This window comes from Gavialis gangeticus, unplaced genomic scaffold, assembly GCF_001723915.1.
Source record: "Gavialis gangeticus isolate Ggan-Ray unplaced genomic scaffold, GavGan_comp1, whole genome shotgun sequence".
NCBI classification, from domain to species: Eukaryota; Metazoa; Chordata; order Crocodylia; family Gavialidae; genus Gavialis; species Gavialis gangeticus.
The window spans coordinates 70,615,841-70,638,586 of NW_017729031.1; the positions used below are offsets into that span (position 1 = coordinate 70,615,841).

The following is a 22,746-nucleotide window of genomic DNA, read 5'->3' on the forward strand; positions in this document are numbered from 1 at the left end:
CGCTGCAGCCCCCCCAACTTTTTTCATAGCTCCCCCCAAAGTCCCCCTCCCAGCACCACTGCCTGCCCCAAGCACAGCCTGGCCCAGCCCCTGCCAGGAAGACCCAGTGCAGCCCCACCCCACACAGATCCAGGGGCACACTCCCCCCCCATGCTGTCCCAAGGTGCGTGCAGCAGCAAGAGCTGCCCTCCGCACCCCTGGACAAGCTGCAGCTCCATCCCACACGCCCCAGCTCCACTGTACTCCCTTCCTCACCACAGGGGGCATTGACCACCAGATCATGAAGTATATTTGAATTGATTAGGGTAAACTAAAATGTCTGTACTTTCAGCTATAAAAGAAGGCATTAAAAGGAATGAGAACAAATATGGAAATCAAAGAAGGAATATAGCGTACACAATCAAATGCTGTAATATAATATTTATTTAAAACTTAATTATCAAATTGTATAACTTATGCATGCATGTTTTATCCTTTAAGGATACTGTAATTACTTTTAGTATTTTTATTTACATTCATTCAATTATTTTAGAAAGTCTCTAATGGAAGTGTTGGAGTGATATTCTAGCTGTATTGTTTCCAAGAAATACATGAGAGGAAAGGATTTTTGTGGGTGATCTTTTATTGGACTGAATTCATGGTTGGGATAAACTTAAGTAAGCTTTCAAATGCAATGTAGAACTCAAGAAGAATGCACAGAAATCTTGCCTCATGATATTTTTTCATTGTAGATTGATCTCTTTCAAAGCTGGCAATTGTGTTAATACCTTTATAAGTTAGTCATCCTAATATATAACTGTAAGCAAAGAAATTGTATTTAATATAAACTAACAATTTCTTACCACTTTCTAAATAAGTCTGTGAGAGACATTACAAAAAGTATAATCTACTTAGAAAGAAGTGGTTTCTTTAGGGGGGAATAGACTATGTGAGTGTCGTTTAGTGGGGAATAGAACTTGTGTGTGGCATTAGAAATTTTGGCACAGGGTGTTTTGTACTTTTGCATGCAGTCAGTCACTTGGATGAACTGCTGAAGTTTCCATTACTTTTGAATGTGGGCTATTTATTTTTCCTCTGTGTTTTAGTGGTTTGGCAAAACATTAATCAATGGTCTTTCTTTCATTTGGTCTCGATTATATGAGGACAATCTGATTTTCATTTTATTGCTTTCACATGGTTCTACTGCTCAACTCTGTATCACAATAAGAGTTTGGATGGTGCCCTTGAAAGGATTTTCATACACACTTGCCAAATGTCAGTGGATCTCTGTGTGCATCTCTCTACTTTTAATAAGTCTCTCTTCATGTTTAAAACGTTAGTGAGTACTTTTTACCACTAATTCTACCTTGGGATCAGTCAAAAAAAGTCTCTACACCTTTCCTGGAGGTATTAATTTAATTAAAATTATAGTCATTCAAAGACAATTCAGTCAACCTAAAGAGAAAGTTACAAAGTTAGTCTGGTTTGGCTCATTAAGGAACATCTAACTGAACCAGCCAATCAGAATTTAATCTACAAGCAAGACTGACTTTCTAGTTTTTCTGGGGTCATCCTTTCAAAAAATTTAAGCAGCACCAGTTATGCATTATCAGAGTTAAAAAGTAGACAATGGAAGTAAATGGGATGGGGCAGGACCCCTATGAATGGAAAAATTAACAGAGTTGGGTACAGCAACAGAAGAAAAACAAAAGAAAGAATCAAGGGAACTTGAAAAAAGTTTCCAAGAAACTAAACAGATGTGCTTTTTTGATACAGCATAGGCATTTGCAGGGTTTCCGCTCATTATTGGGTTCATTGGCTAGTTCCAGAATTGTCTTCAGATCCTTAAGAAGCACTTTCTCTCCTCAAGCTCAACAGTGATGCACACCTACCTTATACCTGTATAGCTGTATACACCTGTATACACTTATACCTGTATAGCTCCAGTTTTCTAGCCAGTAGAAGAGCCCTTGATTTCTCTGCCTTCTCTGGAGAACCAAAGGGTAATATCAGGGATTATCTTCCTTAGATTTTGATTGACAAAGTTTCCCTTAGCTACTTCCCAGTTAAATGTCATCCTATTACAGCAGTGACTGCTGAGGACTTTCAAGTGGGCCTTTCAAGGAAGACAGAAGACAGAGCTCCCTGTGTGTTTTGAGAAGTGATCACTTTCAAGCAATTAAACACGTCCTTTTAAGTAGATTGTCAATAGAATTCAGTTTGCCAAATAGGGAAAACTGTTTCAAGAACAGGTGTTTTTAATTGCTTGGCAATCCTTTGCCATTTTTATATAGCATAATTTGCGTGCAGTTTAGCAAATGTTTTATTCAGCTAGAGGAGCATTTGTAGTGATATCAAATCTTGAAAGTCTTTTATCAGTGCATTCCTAACTAAATGGCTACATCTACATGAGACAACTACTGCACACTAGTAACAAGCTACTGCACAGTCAGCATCACCAAAAAACCATTTGGGGACATTAGTTACTGCAGAGTCATTTAGTCCTTGCGTATGCAAATACTATATGACTGCACAGTAACAACTGTGCAGTGAGCATCTCACATAGAGGTAACTGATGTCTACTTTCCATTTTTATAAAGCTTATTTATCTCATTTGACTTGTTTCACTGAAGCCTGTTACCTATACCAGAAATAGTCTAAATAAAAGCTGTGTTTTCTGATGAATCAATTCATACAATTTTACACATGTAAATTTATAAATCTGTAAATATACATCCTACAGGTTGTAGTTGATACTCCGTTGTGACCGTTTGCATGTTTATAAATTAACACTTCTGAAACAACAATATTATAAAAATCTATTGTGTCATATATCCACCATAAAGCAATTCAATATAAGGGCTTGAGCATCATACTTGGAGTCATCATCTTCCACATACAGACAGAACGAGACCTATTGTAGTATGGAATTCAATCTTTCTCTTTATTTGTTAGATCATGATTCATTTTATTCGCATCTTGAAAAGATTTAAAGTGTCACTTCTGGTATAAATGAGCCCCTGGCTCCTTCAACTCCATGATTCAGCCTTTTGGTTCCCGACTTACCTGTTCACAGGGACAAAATACACTCAAAGTCACATTCAGTAAAGCTGGGGTGGGGGGTGTTATTTATTTACAACAAATGAAAACATCATTTGGTAGTCAATAGCAATAAGCAGGCAGAATCCTCAAACTACACAGTGCCTATGTCAGCTCCGAGGCAGCGTATCAGACCCAGCTCTTCTCTTTTCAGTCTCTTACGTACCTTTTCCTGTTTCTCTCCCTCCTTGTCATTAAGAGTCTCCTGTTCAAGCCAAACTCTTTGGCCTTGCCAGGTACCCAGAACAGGATGTCTCCATTTGCTATTTCTGAAATTCAGTGGGGCTCCAGCGTGTGTCCTGTGCAAAACGATTTTCTTGATGGCCCATTTCTCCTCTGTACCCATTATTTCCCAGTGTACAAGCCAGTCAAGGGAAACTGAGGTACACAACTTTATTGTTACATAAGTAAATTAAACTAAAAAATATTACAGACACAACCTTAGTCTCTCATGCTTCTCAACTACATGGCCAATTTGGAAAGTAATAACTTTGGCTCTTTGTATCTCTGTCCCAGCTACATTTTGGCAAACACCATCTGTCAGCCCAGATATAGGAAAATATACTGTAAAGTGAGAAAAATTATAAAAATTTTATCAGCAAGATGGGAAAAAATTTAATCACTAAAAATGAGTCTCTTTTTCAGTACTGGGGAACCAAAGGGATGTAGTGTAGCTTCAAGGGTAAACTATGTTTTGTAAGAAATCAAAGCAGTGTTTACATTTTGGTAGGATTTTATGCTTTAAAATGTTATGTTAAATATATTGAGACCATTGAATGAATGGGCAGGAGAGGCAAAACAAAGGCCTGTTGAAACAAATTAAAGGGGACTATGCTAGATCTGTAGCTTTAAAATAATGTTAGTTCTCCTTCTCTGGTGTACTTGGCAGCCCAAGAGGCAGAAGTAAAATGTGAGTGAGAGCAGAAAGCATCAGAAACCTTCCAGTGATATCCACAGCCACCTCACCATTCAGTGATGTAGATTAAAATTTCTTCTGAGGAGGAAATCTGGGGATTACAACATCACTGCTTTCTCAATGAGACAACCAGACCTGGCCACCAGTCTGATGTATTGAACTATGTATGCTTGCAAACCAGGCATGTCTGAGAAGCATTTAGGCACTGTCTCTAGATATGTTCTCAGGCTCCATCCTAAAAGCAGACTCCCTGGCCAGGACCCCTAATTTGCATAACCTTTTTGGGCAACAGATGCACTACACTCTCAACAAAGGACACCATGTGGGTTACACCCAAAATCAAGGTTCAGAACCTCAGTGCCAATTCATAGTTATGCATGGTGTACCCAACACAGAATGAACTACATTTTTGACACAGGCATATTCCCCAAATTGTTATCTTAGTTCCTCATATTTTGTGTCTTCTGCATGCAATTCTTAACTTCCTATGCTTTGACCAAAGTGATTAATTTATTTCAATATATATGTACAGTGGTGTCTCCCATCCCAGGTGCTTGCCATGACCACTAGGCTATTTACTTCCACTCTCAGGATTTCTGTGGTTTTGACTAGAGTTTCTATTCTGGAACTGAGAATATTTTCCATGTAAAGGGCTGGTCAAAAGTGGTAGGTTCTGACAAAAAGACCTTTAAAAAAACCAAAACTGACTGTGTTCAGTGGCTGCAGGAATTGCTAATATCCCAGGGAAATGAGCGCAGCTCTCTGTTCCTCTTATGCTGTATTTGTAATGTTATCATCTCTGTCATGGGAAACAGAGCTTTGAACTCAACACTGGAACAGTTAGGGCATGACATAGAATTAAAAGAGAAAACATGCTCTATTCGGATGCATTTTAAAAACAGCTTTTCAGAGAACGGGGACAGGGCAGGGGAGGTAAGGGGGAGCGTGTGTTTCTAACATTCGAATGTACCAGTCAGCCTTAGCAATTTCATTGTGTCCTGAGCCCTGTGCACCTCTTGAAGCAAGCACAAAAAAAATAATTTGGGCCTTTGTAATCTTTAGATGGCTTTTGTTTTGTCTATGAAAACCATTTCAATCCGATCTACAAGTGGAGTACTTACTGTTGTACAAAAAAAGTCATGATATATTCTATTATTGTAAAAATTGTGTAGTTTTTATATTTGTTGGCTAAGAAACTTAACATATAAATCATCTTTCTAGTCAAAATCAAACACTGAAAAAAACTTAGAATGTTTATGCGACAAGATTTTATTATATTAGGTTTTTTGTTATATGATTTCTTTAATGTTGAAGGAGGAAGAAATGGTCAATGGCACTATGTATTAAGACAATATGGACAAAATTGTGGCTTGTGCTTTAGTCCCGAGAGCAATTTTCTTCCCCAATTATGTGCCTAACTATTGTTCAGCATGTTCTGATATGGGGCTTTGCAGACAGGCTGGTGCATGCAGATTTTTGTGGGTGTAACAACTTATGTACACATTTGAAAATGAATTACCTTTCTTTTATTTTAATAGTTTTTAATGGATCTATCTTATTTCTTCCAGTCAATACTGGGATTTTTTTTATTACAATGCATTTTAAAGCTCTCTTTTCATGTATTTTATTTTAATTTTATTATTTTATTTAGAATTCTGCATCTCGAGGCTATATCATGGATTAGCAATTTACAAACAAACTTCTAAAAATATGACATGCATACTTTTTCATTCCCTTGCATTACCATATTCTACTCCTTAGAATATTTTCTCTTTCTGTGATTCCTTTACAGCTGCTGCATATAAAGTCTGATAATGATCAACACATGTTTCAAAGACCCTCCACCTTTTACTGGTGTAATAATGAGGATTCAACTCCTTGTTTAGATATCTCTTCCATTACATTTACTCCTATGAGCTCTCCTGACTCCAGACTATCATCTGGGCTATTAACACCACCACCTTCCAAAAGTGGTCTTCCAAAGCCAGTCAGTGAATTCAGCATCCCAAGACCTCGTGTAATCCTGCTGTGCAAAAACTTTTTCCCCACAATTTTCTTATTCTCTGTTGTGTATCATTTGTATTAAAATATACATTTTGTACAGTGGTTATGGGATAGATCAGACATATTTTACATTTTTTTCTTGGTACTCCTAATATATGGGAACTTTTCAGGCTTTCTACCACTCATATATATCCTTGAACTAATCTCTTCTCTATTTTTACATTAATGATTTTTCTGTATATACTACTTTTAATGAGTTCATTTTTTGGTAAAATAATGATACTATTTACAGATATTTATGTTATTCAAGGCAAAGTGCCCCAAAAGTTTGATGTGGAAGGGTTTCAATATCTTTCAGTAAAAAAAGAAAATTTGGTAGAAGTTTTGATCAGCTGAAAGAGAAATTGGCAATTACATTTCCTTTAGAATAGTTTTTATGAACTCTGTGCAAAATGGAGGCCATAGATAATTGTAATCCAAAATGATCTGTAACATGTATGTTTACTGACTTACCATAACAATATGTTGATACAACCTTTTATTCATTTACAAATAACATTCAGCTACATTTGGCAAACATTATCATGGCTTTCTGCATGTGGTTACTAAATTAAAATGCTTCTCATGTGCATCTAGATTTCAGTAGCACACATTTATTTTCAGATTAACCAATACTATATTTTACTTTAAGATAGTTTTACTAATGTTGTCAAAATGTCCAGTAAATACAAGACATCAGCATATCAAACATCAACATGTGAATGAAAAGTTTTTTTAGCAAAAAGACTCATTTAAGACTAAACTTAAATGCCATTTACTTATTGATCTAGTTTCTGCATAGCTCTAAAAAGTGCTCATAATTATTACCCACAAGTCAGTCTTCAGTATCAGTTGGCATTTTCCCAGTAACACCAATGGGTAAGCTGCACATCAAATTATGGTAATATATGACTCATGCAGACATGTGGGGCCTGATTCCATACCTTATGAAATAAGGTCAGGCTAGATGATCTGTTCAGCTACTATGAAACTATAAGGATTACTGTTTGCACAAGGGGTATGAAATCAGGTTCACTCCATGTATTACAAATTATACACACAATTACACACGCAATTCCCATGGTGTTAATAGGAGTCCCCTGTGCAGATTACCAGAGTTCTACTGCACATAACTGTACTCTTGAATCTTTGCACCTTAAACTATTTCTGAATTCATGTACTAACACCTGTTGATGTTAACAAGAACTGCATGTGTGTATAAAACTTCCTATAAACTATTTGTTCCATAAAAGAAGTTGAGCACTCATCTTGACAGGGATTAATAATGTCTGAGATGTATTTATTTTAAATAGATTTAAAAAAAAAAGACAGACCAAGATTTTCAAATATGGATCCCTTGATATAGGCACTTCAATACGCTTAAATAAATATAGCCAAATTATCAGAGGTATTAAGACTATCTAAATCCCAGAATTCAATAGTAACATTTGAATTCCAGATGTCTGAAACAAAATAGTCTGACTCCCTCCAGCCTACAACCTTTAAAATATGTAGTAAATATATGTGTTCCTTCCAAGAAGGCCATGGTTTCTTGATGTATTCAAGAAACAGATTAGCTGATTGTAGAATGAGAATACTTTATGGCAGGGGTGTTAAACTCATCTGGTCCTGCAGGCCAAGTAAGGATCTCTGGGCCAGTCTGCAGGCTGAACTGGGACCAACCCCCCATGAAGTTGCATGCAGCAGGTGCCAGCCTCAGGGCTTGCAGTGCACGCAGGCCGTGGGGCCGACACGGGGCATGTGCTGTCTGTGGCTCACAGACAGCATGGTAGGCACCACAGGGGCTTGGTCTGAGATGCAGTATGCAGCCCATGCCCTGGACCACTTGTGCCATGTGCAGCAGCATGTCTAGCTGCACTCTGCATGCAGCACGTGGCGTCAGTCTGGGGTGGATGCTGTATGCAGCACCCTGCCAAACCAGTCCTGTCCAGTGGCTCTGACACAGCCTGGCCCAATAAAGGCACTGCCTGCAGCACATGCCCCAGACCAAGCTCCTCTGGTGTGTGCAGGGTGCACAATGCAGGATCCAGGCCACACACTACAAGCAACCTAAGGGGCTGGGGCTGGCATGTGGGGTCGATCCAGATCAAACAGCTCAACAGGTTGGATCCAGCCCACAAGCCATATGTTTGACAACCCTGGTTTACAAGTACCATATGTAGCAAAGTGCTGAGGAATGTCATGGGGAAGAGAACTACTATAAATTACATTTCTGTGTTCAACCCACAATCATGGAATCATAATGAAGCAAGGTTCAAAGGGACCTCCATAGGTAATCTAATCTAACTCCCTGCCCAAGGTACGACCATCCCTATCCAACCTAAAAGTGATTAATTATCCTGTGGCTGTCTGTCTATCTCCCTTTCCAAGATGAGGCTGAATAAGAGAATTCTGCCACTTATGCATGAGGGTAATATTGTGTGGCTCCTAGGAGAGAGAGGTCAGTTGGGCCACCCTATGAACTTTGTCTTTTGAAAAAATATCACATGGTTCATTGGAGCAGGAAACTTTATTTGGTTCCATAGAGAATTATGTTTCTGAGAAGATCCCATATTCTAATCTCATCAGACTTTTTTTGGAATGGAAGTCTTTGTGACTCCATCTCAGGGGGGCTGGACCTGATGATCTTGTGAGGTCCCTTCCAGCCCCTAACATTTATAAATTAGTTTGAGTAGCTTGAGTAACCATTAACAAAACAGGTTGCAGCCCTATGGAACTCCTACGGACTGGCAACTAGAAATGCTGCGTAGATCCCAAATTAAATAAGTCATTCTGGCCAGTTTAACTTGTGATGAAAACTGCCTTCCTGTTAGCTACCTGGCTAATTTTGTTATTGTTTTGCTAAATGATACGGGAATAGTCCTTTTTTTTTTTTTGTCCCTTGGCCTGGCAGTAAATTATTTCTAGTTTCCAGAATCATATTTTTTGTCATCTGAGGAAAATGGTTTCCCATGTAAGGCATATATTTTGTCTTACTTTGAGTTCTTAAGCTAGTTCTCTGTCTATTTTGTTTTGACTTGATAGTGCTGTTTTCTATATTCTGGGAGTGATAGTAGAACTGCTGTATGATTTATATTTTTATTTAATATGCCTGTAGCACCACAGTAACTTATTTTGCTATTTGGTATTTGTTGAAATCTGCTAAAAACTGAGGGCTTTACTAATGAAACCTTTTCTGCTTCACGTTCAAGGATAAAAAGTTTATCTGGAATTTAATATTCAGTGTTGTCAGTGTGTTGCATGTCTAAGTTACTGCTTATCACAAAATACATTCCAAGCCTTGAGCACAACAGCTTTGTTAGGTTGTCAAATAAATAATCATATAAAATAAGGAAGAATTAGTAGAGACAAATATTGGAATTATATCTTTTATTTTCAGGCATTGTTTCTGTGCATTCAAATTTACAGCCTATTGCTGTTTCCCTGTTATCTTAAATGGGTCTTAAGAATTTCTGTCTTTTGGGGGGGGGGTTGTTGATGTAAAATTATTTGTCTCCAGCTTTTTCAGGTCTAAATGTCTTTTATTTCTGCCTACACCAGATATGTTGGAAATCTGAAATTTGCAGTGTCGTTTATGTATTTGAGGGTTTTAGCATGGCTCATAAACTTTTGGCTGCAAATGCCATTTGCTTGGTATCAGGAGCTGGGTTTTTTGCATGCCATTGTTTTTGATACTGTCACTCTTATCTGCATGCTGAAAAGTTCAGTGTTGTGATTATTCATGTGAAATATTACCCTAATATTTATTGTCCTTATTGTAGGCAGGCAGTGTGACACCTAAATCACCCTCCACTGACATCTTTGATATGGTTCCCTTTTCTCCCATATCCCCTCAGTCATCAACACCTACTCGCAATGGCACACAGCCTCCTCCAGTACCCAGTAGATCTGCAGAGATCAGTAAGTTTCACATCAACTCACCTAATTTTTGCTTACATTATGTTTTTAATGAAGCATCTAAAAAAATTACCTACCATTCAAGCCAAATACAGTTTTTGTAAATCACATTTGATGATGACATTTCATTTTTCTACAGTCTGCCCCAAAATCTTTGATGTTGCTGCAAACTTAATTTGTAAATAAATTCATTTATTTGTTCAAACTATTATAAAGATACTTTGAGGGAGTTTGGTTGAGAATTTTATTTTTAGCTTCTTTTTTAAGTAAGATTAACACAGGAAGAGTTCTGACTTCTTGTTATAATTTCCACTCCACTGGTTATGCTTGTTATGTCTATTTAAAACCAATGTTTTCAGGAGAGAAAAGTATGTAAGAGATTAAATGGACTCGTAATTAAAAGTCTCGTCTAATATTAGTGCAATGATATGTCATATCATCTAGAAGAAACAAAGTAGAAGCTGGGAATCTCAGTATGGAATTAGTTTATTTTGTCTCTGGTGTTTTATGATGTGAAAATACATGCATTCTACTTGTTTTTGGCTAGGGCTGCATCCAGAGAGATCCTCAACTCTCAGGATATGACTCAAGAACAGTTTAGATAAACTAGGATACTTTGCTGATTAATCTCACAAACTAAGCCAGGCCTGTCCAATTGTAAGCAGCTGGTGGGGGTGGGATGCAGGCTCAAGGAGATATTTTTGACCCAGTTCCCAGCCTCACAGGCTTTAAGTGCTGCCTATACTGTCCAGCTGAGCAGCACATACCACAGTTTAAACACCCACAGGACTGAAAAGGCAATCTGCAGTGAAGCAGGACAATACTCCTCATGCTTCCCCAAGCTAGGGACTGTCTGGCCTGGGGAACAGATTGGGGCCTTTGCCCTGCTGCTCTGTTCCCCTCCCCTCTCTGACAAGTCTACAGGAGAGGCGAAGAGTGGCGGGGAAGTCTCCATCCATTTCTCAGCCCTGGATGTCCGTGGTCTGGGGAAGTGCGGGGAGCCTTTTCCTGTCGCAATACTTCCCCTTCCACCCTGGAAATGAATGCCTGTTTATGGTCTTTGTGTTGCTTGTATCAAAGCTGATTGCAAAGTTTGGCTTTTGTGGCTGGGTCCACACGAGCAGGGGCATGCTTTTACAGCAGCACAAATAGTAGTGGCACAAATATATGCTACTACTTTGTGCCACAGTGCACACCCCTGACCTTGTGCTTTGCAGCAGGACACATTATCCTGCTGCTTCACATGCTGCAGAACTGGGGGTTGGCTGGGGTGCAGGGTGCCTCAGCAGCCGCTAGCCATCCCCTGCGCTGAGGCACCCTGTGCCCCGGCCAGCCGGGGAGCAGCACGTGGAGATGGGGGAGCAAGCAGCCCAGGATGCTGCGGAGTCCCCACACTGAGGCACCCTGCACCCCAGCCAGCCCCTCCACACCTGGCTGGGCCACAGTGTGCCTTGAGATGGGCAACCAGGCAGCCTTGGACTGGCTACCCCCCTATCTCCACATGCCTCAGCCTGGGGTCTCCACTGCAGAGTCCCCATGCTGAGGCACTTGGGCCCCCATGCAGAGGCACACTGCACTCCAGCCAGCTACAGAGCAGCTGGCTGGGGCACAGTGTGATTCAAATCAGGGAGCAGGCAGCCTAGTGCCCCATCTCAAGACACACTGCACCCCAGCCAGCTGGCCAGGGGTGCCTGCTCCCCCATCTTGAGGCACCCTACATTCAGCCACCCAGGGAGCAGCTGGCGGGGGCGCAGGGGGGCTCCACAGTGCATGGAGACAGGAGAGCAGGCTCCCCCCGTCTCTGCGTTTGTCCCAGCACTTGCCACTTTGGCGTAGTTTGCACTGCTTTTTTTCTAAGGGTTTTTTGTTGTGTTTGTTCTTTGCTACCGGGAAATCCTGGTAGCAAGTTTTGCCCTGGCACTGCAAATTAATAGCACTGAGCACTGCTTCATGTGCAATTCATGAGGTTTGTCTGGCTGCAGCCTGTGTTTCATATATCAAAGCTGATTACAAGGTTTGGCCTACACACTTTTCAGAAAGTATCACTGCATATCTCACCTAGCATATACACAATGGTCCTTATACTTACCTTCTCCTCATCTAAGTCAGTGACAGAGTCCTGTGTATTTCAACAGAAGTCTAATCAAGTGCAGCGATTCCAGGTACCAGAACTGATACCTGAATTTGATCCACCTTAAAAGTAACTGATGAAGCTAAGCATTAAACCCGTGTAAAACTGGTGTAAATGAGAGCAAAAATCTACCCAATCTTTCATTTGACTAACCCAGAAGAAAATACTTCAAGAGACTTGAAAAGTCAATTTTTCACAGCTGACAAAAGGTTTTGTATTTCTTTTGCAAAATCACTGTTGCCAATTTTTCTAAAATTATCACAAGTGTTATATTTGATTTAAGGCTGTCGATTGCAATGGTGTATTGATCTTCGTTAAAAAAATAAAGTTTGTAATCCTTCTGGCTATATGGAAAAACCTTGAGATTGTGACCCAAATGCTTAAATACCAAAAGACAAATAAAAATTGAGCACTATTTTTCATATAATAATTTTAAGGCATTTCATGATTTCTGACTGCCTTGTAACTTATGAAGATGTAAGATTGGCAGTACTGCAATAAGTGATGTCGCTAACATAAAGGAGAGGATTAGGACTTGTCTGTATTAGTAATTATGTTAACTGAATGAGGGATACATAACTGTAAAGGAAATACCAAACCAAAATTTCTATCTGTTCTTACTGGCTCTATTTAGTTAAGTATTCTCAAGAAGAGTGTACCTACCTACTAGTTCTGTCACACTTTTGGCCAGAGTATCCAGCACTGATACTTACAGACACCATGATCAACATTTACCACAGAAAAAGTTAGGTATCATGATGATCAGTTAAAGGATCCTAATAAATTATCTTGGCATTTTCACTAAGGACAGACCTGAACTTGGTTCTTCACAGGTGTAAATGAAATATTTAAAGGAATAAATGATTTTTCAACTCCTGCATCAGTTCTATTTGTGCACCACATGCATTAGAAGTGAACTTTAACATTTAATTTAAAACTGAGTGAAGTGGAGATTTATGTGCTGAATAGTCCCACAAAGTAGGGCTTGGCTGTCCATTTGTAAGCAGCTGAGGGCTGAGCACTAGAAGGGATCACATGCCCTACAGACTGCTCTAGCAGGGAGTCATGGGACCTCTGAGCTACACACTGCACAGACATCCCCTCTCCTTCTTCTTCCCCACCACTGCAACAGTCTCATGTAGACAACCCCCACTGCTGCAGCACATGCCAGTACAGGTATCCCCACCCCCCCCGCTTGTAGCAGTAGGAGCCTACCTGTCACTAGCCTCACCCTAAGCTCCCTGTCCTGTGCAGAGCATGGAAGAAGGGGGAGCCCAAAGATTCCAGCTGCTGTTGCAGCTGGAAAGCAGCCTGAGGGCTTAATGTGGCCAGTTGGGCAGCCCTGAACTAGGCTGTTGGGGGACAGAAGCTAGAGATGGGGGCTCCATATGCATAAATATGAATTAGGCCTTTTAAAGATCATACTTCATCTGAAGTTCTGTCAGATGCACCATTTTTGTGACTCCTAAGTTATCCTGCAGAAATACATTATTTTTTTTGCATTTTCACTTGCATCATTTAATTTTCTCCATGTGCTATAACGGTCATTATTATGCTTTGGCATATACTGATAAAAGAGCTGTTAGCTTATGTCATATTCTACATGCTATTCATTGACATTAATGGATGAATGCTATTAAGAAAACACTAGATTGGTTCCACATTTTGTCAGGCATGCATTAATAACTACATAATTCCTTACAAAGTTATGATATGCCATCCCCCAAAGATATATTGAGTAATTGCACAATATTCTTTATACTTCAGTATTCGACTCTTTCAGTCTGTATCTTAATATTTGAAGGATGGTACTGAGAACCTTTGAGCATGTATATAAGCTTGCCATATGTCAGCATATCAGGAGCATTTCTGAAAATGCAGTTTAAAATAAATGAGACAAATTTACAATCAGTGAGAAGTTCCTCTCTCAGATGAGCATATGAATCAAGTAGAGCAAATTAACATGTGCTGTAATGTATTATTTTGCTTGGTTTGAATAATGCTAGTACAAACTAATTGGTGTTCCTTTTTCCCACCTATCAGTCAGACCAATAACAATCAGAATTTGACTCCACAAGTAAACATAGTCTTCCATGTTTTTCTTTGTGCTTTTTCTTAGCAGTGCACTAAGTGGGGCAAGAGAATAACTTGATCACTTTTTGTAAGGTTGAAAGGATGATATTTGTATGTACGTTCTTCATTAGTGTCCACAAATCCAAGACAGCAAAGACCATCTGATTTGTCAAGTCTTTGATCTTCTTCATAAACCTTCAGATTTGTTCTGTTTTGTTCAGAATGAACAAATAAAAAGGTGCTGACTAATTCCTGACACTAGTCTCAATTACTGGCTTCTGAGCAACAGCTGAATGCCCACCTTCTTTATGCATATGGCAGATGGCTACTGGCCAGGCAAAACAGACATTTCATGTCTTCCTTCAGGCACCCAGCTAGCAACTTATGCAAGAATGACACTTGAAAGGAGAAATATGGATGCCAGTGAAAGCTTCCAACACTACTGGAATCCTTAAAGAGGAAACAAGCAAAGAGTCGGCACAAGAAGATGATGGCTTCTAGAAGTTCATGAGAAGAAAAGCCCAGAGCTAGGACTAAGCTCATTGATCCCCTTCAGAAATCTCTATGATGAAAAGGACATCTCATCAAGCTTGAAGCTGCAAAAACAGATTATATCTTTTCTGATCCAGGGGTGGCACTAAGTCTTGCTAGAAAGTAACAATTCTGTTTCACAAAACAAGGAGGTTTCAGTGCAGAAAGAATAGACATTTTCATTTTTTCATGAAAGAATGAGAGCCAAACCCACTTCAGAATAGCCAATAGAAAAGGCAGTGGTTTTCAAACTTCCTAAAGTCACAGAACCATTTCACATCACTTCTTCTGCCCTGAAATCCCTACTCTTATCCTACAGACTAATGTGAAGCCAGTCTACCCAGCTCAGAAATGGCAGCATACAGATTCCTGTTCTACTCCACTATTACTCCCAACCTTTTGCAGAACCCCTGGTGACCTAGAGCAAAACCCCAGGGTTCAACAGAACACAGTTTAAAAGCCATTGTGAAAGGGATGTGGGCATTCTCCTAGGATGTGTGAATCTGAGGCCCAGGTCCCTATTCTGCCTAATTTTTCTATGGACCCTGACAGAAGTTACGCTTAAAATGAAATTAACTGGTTAATCACGTTTTAAGTAGTGACCTGGCCACACCTTCAATTAATGGTATGGTATTTTGTGTGATAAGTCTGTGTAATACACTAATTTTGTGTAGTAACTCTGTGGCTTAGTCCTTGTTTTAGCACACCATTAATCGAATGGACATATGGCCAGTTTTCCTAGCCTCCACAGCATGTTGGAGCTCTTCAATATTCCTATGTGCTCCAGAGGCTAGGAGTTCTGGTCAGCTGGTTGGGGGGTCTCCAACCAGAGGAGTGCATGTAGCCCTTGGTTCCAATGCACATTGCTGGCTGGAGCACCCCTAAGATGGTCAGGGCTCCCAGTTCTTCATCTTAGGCTCCATCTGAACCAGCAATATGGCACGATGGAATCGAATCGTGGATCCACAGTTGCAGCCTCTGCCACACATATGGCAGAAAGCACGATTGTTTGGATCACGTATCAGATCCCATCACACCTTTAATTTAATCATCTGTCAGGGGCCTTTTTGTGTGCTCTAAACATTAGTTTGTTGACTGTTGTGAGGTTTCTATTTTGTTCTGTTTTGTCACCCAAAATTACACCTACTACCCAAAAAATCTTTTAATTGTTGTCAACAAATTTTGATGGCAATGTTTCAACATTTTTTCCCCAGCTTTAGGTGGTAGCATAGATTTACAAAGTTTACAGAGGTGCTGAAGCCTGTCTGAATTGGACCCTTTTATTTTTCTTCCTTAGAATGATGGTCTCTTGAGGATGATGCTAAGATGTCTCTTCTCCTTTAGGATTGGTCACCCTTTACTATAGGAACTTTTTTATATAAATTCACTTTTTCCCTTGGAAAGCTTGAGGAGCAGGAAGCATATTTCTTTAATGATGTATTAAAGCTCAAACAGCTGCAGTAGCATCTTCTTATAGCATCTTTCCAAAAGTCTGGATCACTTTAATTAAGCAAATGGCTCATACATGAAATATGTGTACAGACATCTCTTCTCTTCTGATCCTTGTGAATTCCTAATTCTCATTCATTATAGCCAGCATGTAATACAGATATCACACAGACACTAAAGAAAGCTTGTTTTCTCATTTTAAAGTTAAATGATGGGATTTAACTTGCCTTGTCCTTACCTTTCCACCAAAATACTAACATCTTCTGAAAGATATATGAAACATTTTTTTAAATGTGATTCATAGTTTCCAGTGTAGCTCTCAGTCTATAGCTTTCTATTTTTCAGTTGATCTTTAGAATAAACCATGAAGCACAAAGACAGAAGACCAGCAAATGGCATCTTCATTAGGAAGCAATGCACACTCCTTTGCAAATGCTTTATTGCCATTACCTATTTCACAGATGATATATATACTGCTTTAACAAAATAATAGTTCTAAACCATGGTTACCATCCAAGATAGCTCCTGGAACAGCTCAGACCAAGAGAAGGTGATGATACTGAATGTGATGGCATTGTTGTTCAAGTGGTCAATGCCAAATGAAATCTCCTCCAGAATAAGTATTTTGTAATCATCTGTCCAACCAAATGATGTATGAGGATTACTGCCTTAATCTAACTTTTAGTTTGGAAAATCCTTGGTTAAATATAAACTGTACAGGCCCGCATATAATAATCATGCCTCTTCAGATGGCAACAGATTTCCACAAACCATGAAAAAAAGGATTGCAAGTTTTCTTCAAATATATGGCTTTTGTATAACGGATTTTCGGTTCTTTTAAATTATACAGTAGTAATTTGTAAAATTCTCCTTGCTGTTGTACTGAACCCAAAGAAAAGCCAGATGAAAAATTTCTTTTCCTATTCTGATAAAGGTGCATTGAGAAGGTGCATGTGAAAGCATTTCGGTTGCTACAAGCAGTCTTTAACAAATTTGCATTTTAAAATTCACTGTCAGTCATTTCATGAAAAATTAAAATTTATTTTAAAGAGACCAATATGATTGTGAACATGCAGTTGCTATTTTCATTCCTCTTGTTCAGAGGTTACTTATGCAATAATATAAATAACTCAGAAAAAGTTTAATAAAATAGGTATCAATTTTTAATTTGAATTGACTTCAGATGGACCTGTTTTCTACCTAAGAAGTCTGTCATCTGTTTCTACTCCCTCCTCCCCCCCAATCTCTCAGCCAAGCCATCCCATGTCCCACCCTGCCTTGGCTGGGCAGCAGCTGCCCAAGCCCCAGCCTCAGCCCCCTCTTGTCCCTCAACATGGGGGCCTTGATCTGCCCTCTATGTCCCTTCCCTCCCCCTGCCCCTTCTCTCCCAACAGACTTATCTTCTCAGCCAAACACTGCTCTCCAAGCTGCCAGACTGCATATCAGCAATCGGATCGGTATCAGCCGATATGGTTCATTAATGTTTGGTCATTGGTATCAGCCCAAAAAATCCTAATCCATGTACCCCTAAAATAAAGACCTCTTTCACTTGAAAGGAAAATAAATTACTCATTGAAGTACTTTATGTGCAGCTGTTATCCTTACATTTTAGTCCCACTGACTACTTCAGAAGAACTGCTTTCTACAGGGTGCAGGATCTCAAATCAGAATGACTCCAGGAGAATCATAAACACTTCATATCAAATACTTCCCTTTTAAAAAATTATATAAGGCTATAATTCTAAACACTAAGAAATGGAAGAGATACATTTTCTTTGTTTGATTTGCTTTGTTTTGCTTTGCTTTTTTACATGCAGGCCTTAGTAAGGCATGATGATGAAACTGATAGCTTTCCCAAAGAGTATAAATTACACTGGTATCTTTTTGTTAGTAGACAATATTACTAAATATGAGGGAAACTTCCACATGTACTAATAAACTGAACATTACAAGAGGCCCAAAATGATGGCTTTCTATTTAACAAAGGTCCATACTTACAATGGGAGCTTCAGCACATGAGGACTTCCATGGGTGTAGAGTAGGACAGAGGAAGAGGTTATAGAGCCCATTAAAAGTCAAGAGTTCTATTCTGTTTGATGAATTCTGTCCACCATTGTGGTCTGTGTCTGCCTACAAAGGATAGCATTCTAGTTGTGTAAAAGGGTTAGAGCCCTTGAAATCTAGGCCCTATCTTGCAACCAGAAAGCCTATAAAGTAACCACAGCTTGTGAGAGTCTGGATAATTAATAATAAAGTAATTATTGTAAGTAGGATGAAAACGTTAAAATAGCTGTCAAATTGATGTGAAAGGCTATTAAATGTCATTTTAATATTTGTTGTTTGAAGTTTTGACATACTTAAGGCCAGTTGTTTTTCATGGCAAGAAATTGGGGAAAGTCATGGTTTTATCATTAAAAATGAAAATGTAAGCATTCTCATGTAAAAAGCTGTGGCACATGATATTTCAGGTTGCTTGTAATGGGAGATGAGAACTATAATAGATTGTTATTTTAAAATAAGATAGCATAAAAAAAAATAATAATACTAAATTATTTATTTAACACCAATGCTCCTTTGCACAATGTATAATAAACCTTGGATGAGCTGTACTCAGTAGAGGTCTGATGAGAAATGAAGACAATCTACTCAGGTTGAAATAAATGTACCTCCTATATTTTATGTTATACTGTTTTCTTAAATACTGATTGTTTGAATGCTAATACCATAGCATGTATTCTCTTAATTCAGAAAAATCTTTGTAGCTTGTTCTTGTCCGGTTATATAAGTGGATTTCAGAATGAACTTACCTTCATCTTGTACAATTTATTTCAACATTAATTGCATGAACAATAATATATAATATTCTTCCTCTTGAAAATATTTGAAAATATGTCATTCAGTAATTGACTGTTATTTTCTACATATTGAATAAATGTGGGTCACATTTTAGGGTAACCCCTAAAACGGGTACTAGTGTCAATAAATGATAGCTCTCCTTACTCTGGTAACTTTAAGCTAGCATACTTTGAAACTGAGAGGGGGGGTATAGCATGGTTGCATAGTGAGAAAACCAATATATATCAGTTTTCTCACTATGCAACCATGCTAGTTAGGAGATATAAGATTTAAACTTTCTCTTCTCTCACTTTCAGGAAAAACTTTTTCTGAGGGACAATAGATAAACCAAATTAACCAGGGTACTTTATATATAGAATAGGATTACTGTAGCAGTGACCTAATAGTATTGGTAGCATTGTAGGTATTTGTTTTTTTACTAGAATGCAAAAAAATTTGACAGTGTCACATTTAAGAAAAACAATTTTTTTTTTAGGAAGATAAAATGGTATGGTACAAGGGAAGTTGTTGACAAAGAGAGATGCACAGCTGTGTTGTTCCATTTCAGATCCCCAAAATCCACATGAGCTAAAAGCAAGTTTCAGTTAATACCAGATGTAATTGAAGGAAATGCATCACAATTCAAGGCCTTGCCTTCTGTGAAATGAAAGGGCCATTTGTCTTTATGAAAACTCTTTGATCTGACAGCTAGAAGTAATAGCCAATTGACTTGATGACCAGAGATGTTTTGCAAGAATCTCTCTTTACCACAGTGTTAAAATATGGTAAATGGCTGATGCCCAGCCATTTGTGAAACTCCCACACAGTGATCCTGGATTGTGCCATCAGGAAACTACTTCACAGAGATCCCTGAATTTACTTCAAAGAGGATCTGATATCATCATTCCTGAAATTCCTAAAAAAAAAATAACACGGGAGAATTAATTGAAGGGAAATGAAGACTGAAACTTTGGTTGCTGGTATTCTTGGAAAGGGTAAGAAATTAAACTGTGGGAAAGCTAATCTAGAACTGACATCTGAATGTATATTTAGAAAGTTTACTTGTTCGATATGAGATGGAAAGTGATGCTGTTCAGGTTCTTGTAAAAAGAGATACATTGTGTCATCTTGCTGACCTGTTGTGTACTATATCTTCATATGGTACTGACTCTTGATTTAATGTTTTTCTTCATTCTAGAAAGAGACCTTTTTGGAGCAGAACCATTTGACCCCTTTAGCTGTGGAGCAGGAGAATTCCCTCCAGACATACAGTCAAAATTAGATGAGATGCAGGTAACTACTTCACATTTAAACAAATGTTTCCAAGAGCATGTAGATGTTCATCCAGTAAAGATGAAAACAGACATAATATAGTAGTCTACATGTCTCTGAATGTAAAAAAAAATTCTTTACTATACCAAAAAAATGAACTTTGATCTGGGTGGAAGAGTCAGTCAACTGGAGTTGGACCTGTCCGCCAAAATGTAACTTTGAATATCAGGAGACTCTATGCAGCCAACATTTTGACAGAATTTTACATAAAAAGAATGCAGCAGATGCTGAGTGTTCTCACTTCATAAAATATTAGTGAACAGAATACAGTGCCAGTATACTGGTGGAAGACTTTATGTCAAATATCTTCAAAATCATATAATGGAAAAATTCTAATAGTTTTATTTCTATTACATATTAACAGTGTCATTGCCAGAATTATATTATCTTTTTCTCCTCAATCCCCTTTTTTGTTCTGTTTTTTTTATTTGCCTGAATATTTTAGTCTCCAGTTCAACAACAAGATCCAGCTTAGCATACCCTTGAACTTTCATTGAATATCATTAGAGTGGATGAGGTTGTAAACAAGGCACACAGGGGTTACCTATTCAAAACAGCTGAGAGCAAGAGTAAGCTTAATCTGATACAAGAAAAATCACCTCTGGTACTGGCAGCTGCAAAACCTAGGAACAATAGTTTAACTGTTTAACACACATGCTTAAATTTGGTTGTGTAATGCTTATGAGATCATCATGTTAGAAGAAAGCAATGGTTTGGTGTAAAAAAAAAAAAAAAAAGTTATAACCTGCTAGTAAAACATATTGTTTTGCTAATTTTCTAATATCTCTTTTATCTTCTCATGCTTTCCTGGGTGCTTAGCGTCAACGATGGTTGGTATTATCGTATTTTAATATGTATGTTAAAATAGCTTAAAGTAAAATGATTAAAATGAGCATCTTGTATAAGCTCATTTCGGTGACCTAAAGATAGTTTTTATGCAGCAAGTTTTATTTATAACAGTAGGGAAATTTACTCTAGTGTTTGTTTGCTTTTGTCTTTCAGAAGCAATTCATAGCCTTTGGTTTTTATTCATGTTTCTTTTTTATTGCTCCTAACACTCATGAAAATTTACTTTCACATTTTGTTCCCCACTGTTGCCAAGGGTCTTTTATGACAGTTATTATATGCAAGCTTATGTTACAGACATTTATCTAAAAAAGGTGGGTTAAGAAAATAAGTTTATTTCTTGGAGGTTAGTAGAGCTAGAGTTACTAGTGCATGCTCTCTGGAAGACACATAGTATTCCATTCTGTGTTAGGGAATACTAAAAAGCTGTGGCCTTTTTTTTGTTTGTTTCCAATTCAAACTTAAGCTTCATAAGCAAAATCTTTGACATGAGATTTTAATGTTACTACATCTGCTAATAAATTAAATCATGGTTAAAACCATTCAGTTGGTCACATAGTTCAAAAGTAGAAAAAAAAGCCATAAAAGTGAACATACAGGTTTGCCTTTCTTTAGAAACTTCTGACGGTTTCCTTGGTCCAGAAGTATAATTCGAGTCAAACAGAGACTAAGGATAATTCAAAGGCAAAAGAAAGATAAAAAGGTGCCATATGATTTGAGTAATAGGACAGTAATGGAAAGTATGAAGAAACTGAAGTCCCATGTCATTTCATGTAATAGACACATACATAGAGACAGCAGCCACATCCAGACATGCAGGGGCATGTGCTTGCATCAGTCCAAATTTATGCTGTTACTTTGTGCCTCGGTGCACACCCCGGCATATTTTACAATTTTAGAAGCTGTGGCTATTCTCCACTGCCTGACACAATCAGTAGGCTTGCTTTATTCCCACCTGAAATGGATTATATTTAGATAGGGATCATTATGCTTTCAAATACATTTCAATGTATCACTGGCTTTTCGGGTCTATGCTTTTTGGGTTGTTAGCCAATACAAACCTCAGATTAGGTGAAAAGGTTGATTTCAGTAATTTTATCTCTTAATGAAATTTAAATTATTTGCTGTTCCTGTGTTTTTACCCTAAGAAAGTTCATACAGGTTAATTACCATCAGGGATACCAGTTTTCCATTTCCCATGGGAAAAGGGAAAAATGTGGACTCCTCTTTTTAATGGAGAGACATAGAGACTGAACTTTTGCAAAGAGCTCCTTGCAGGCTGGCAGAGTTCCAGCCTGCAAGGTTTTCATAGATTCATAGATTAAGGGTCGGAAGGGACCTAGTAGATCTTCTAGCCCGACCCCCCGCCAGGGCGGGAGAACAACAAAAACCCCAAAAAGAGAAATGGGACTCAAACGAGTCCAGCTAGGTGGGCATCCAGCCTCTTCTTAAAGACCCCCAGGGTAGGGGCCAGCACCACTTCCCTTGGAAGTTGGTTCCAGCTCCTAGCCGCCCTAACGGTGAAGTAGTTTTTGCGGATGTTCAATCTATACCTCCTCTCCAACAGCTTGTGCCCATTTCTCCTTGTTATGCC

At 38.5% G+C, this 22,746-nt stretch overlaps 1 protein-coding gene across 4 annotated transcripts in view; it reads left to right on the forward strand.

The window, feature by feature from the left end:
* The window catches only part of GULP1 (GULP, engulfment adaptor PTB domain containing 1), a 169,828-nt gene that overhangs the window by 138,574 nt on the left and 8,508 nt on the right, over positions 1 to 22,746 (forward strand). For 2 of the 4 annotated variants that reach the window (XM_019523070.1, XM_019523071.1), the window contains 3 exons: positions 5,787 to 5,981; positions 9,820 to 9,958; positions 20,173 to 20,267. In XM_019523070.1, coding sequence (XP_019378615.1) covers positions 5,787 to 5,981; positions 9,820 to 9,958; positions 20,173 to 20,267 — 429 coding nt within the window. Of the gene's footprint in view, positions 1 to 5,786; positions 6,995 to 7,035; positions 7,549 to 9,819; positions 9,959 to 20,172; positions 20,268 to 22,746 lie in introns of those variants that run through there. The other 2 variants (XR_002098643.1, XM_019523072.1) reach the window with 2 other exon arrangements.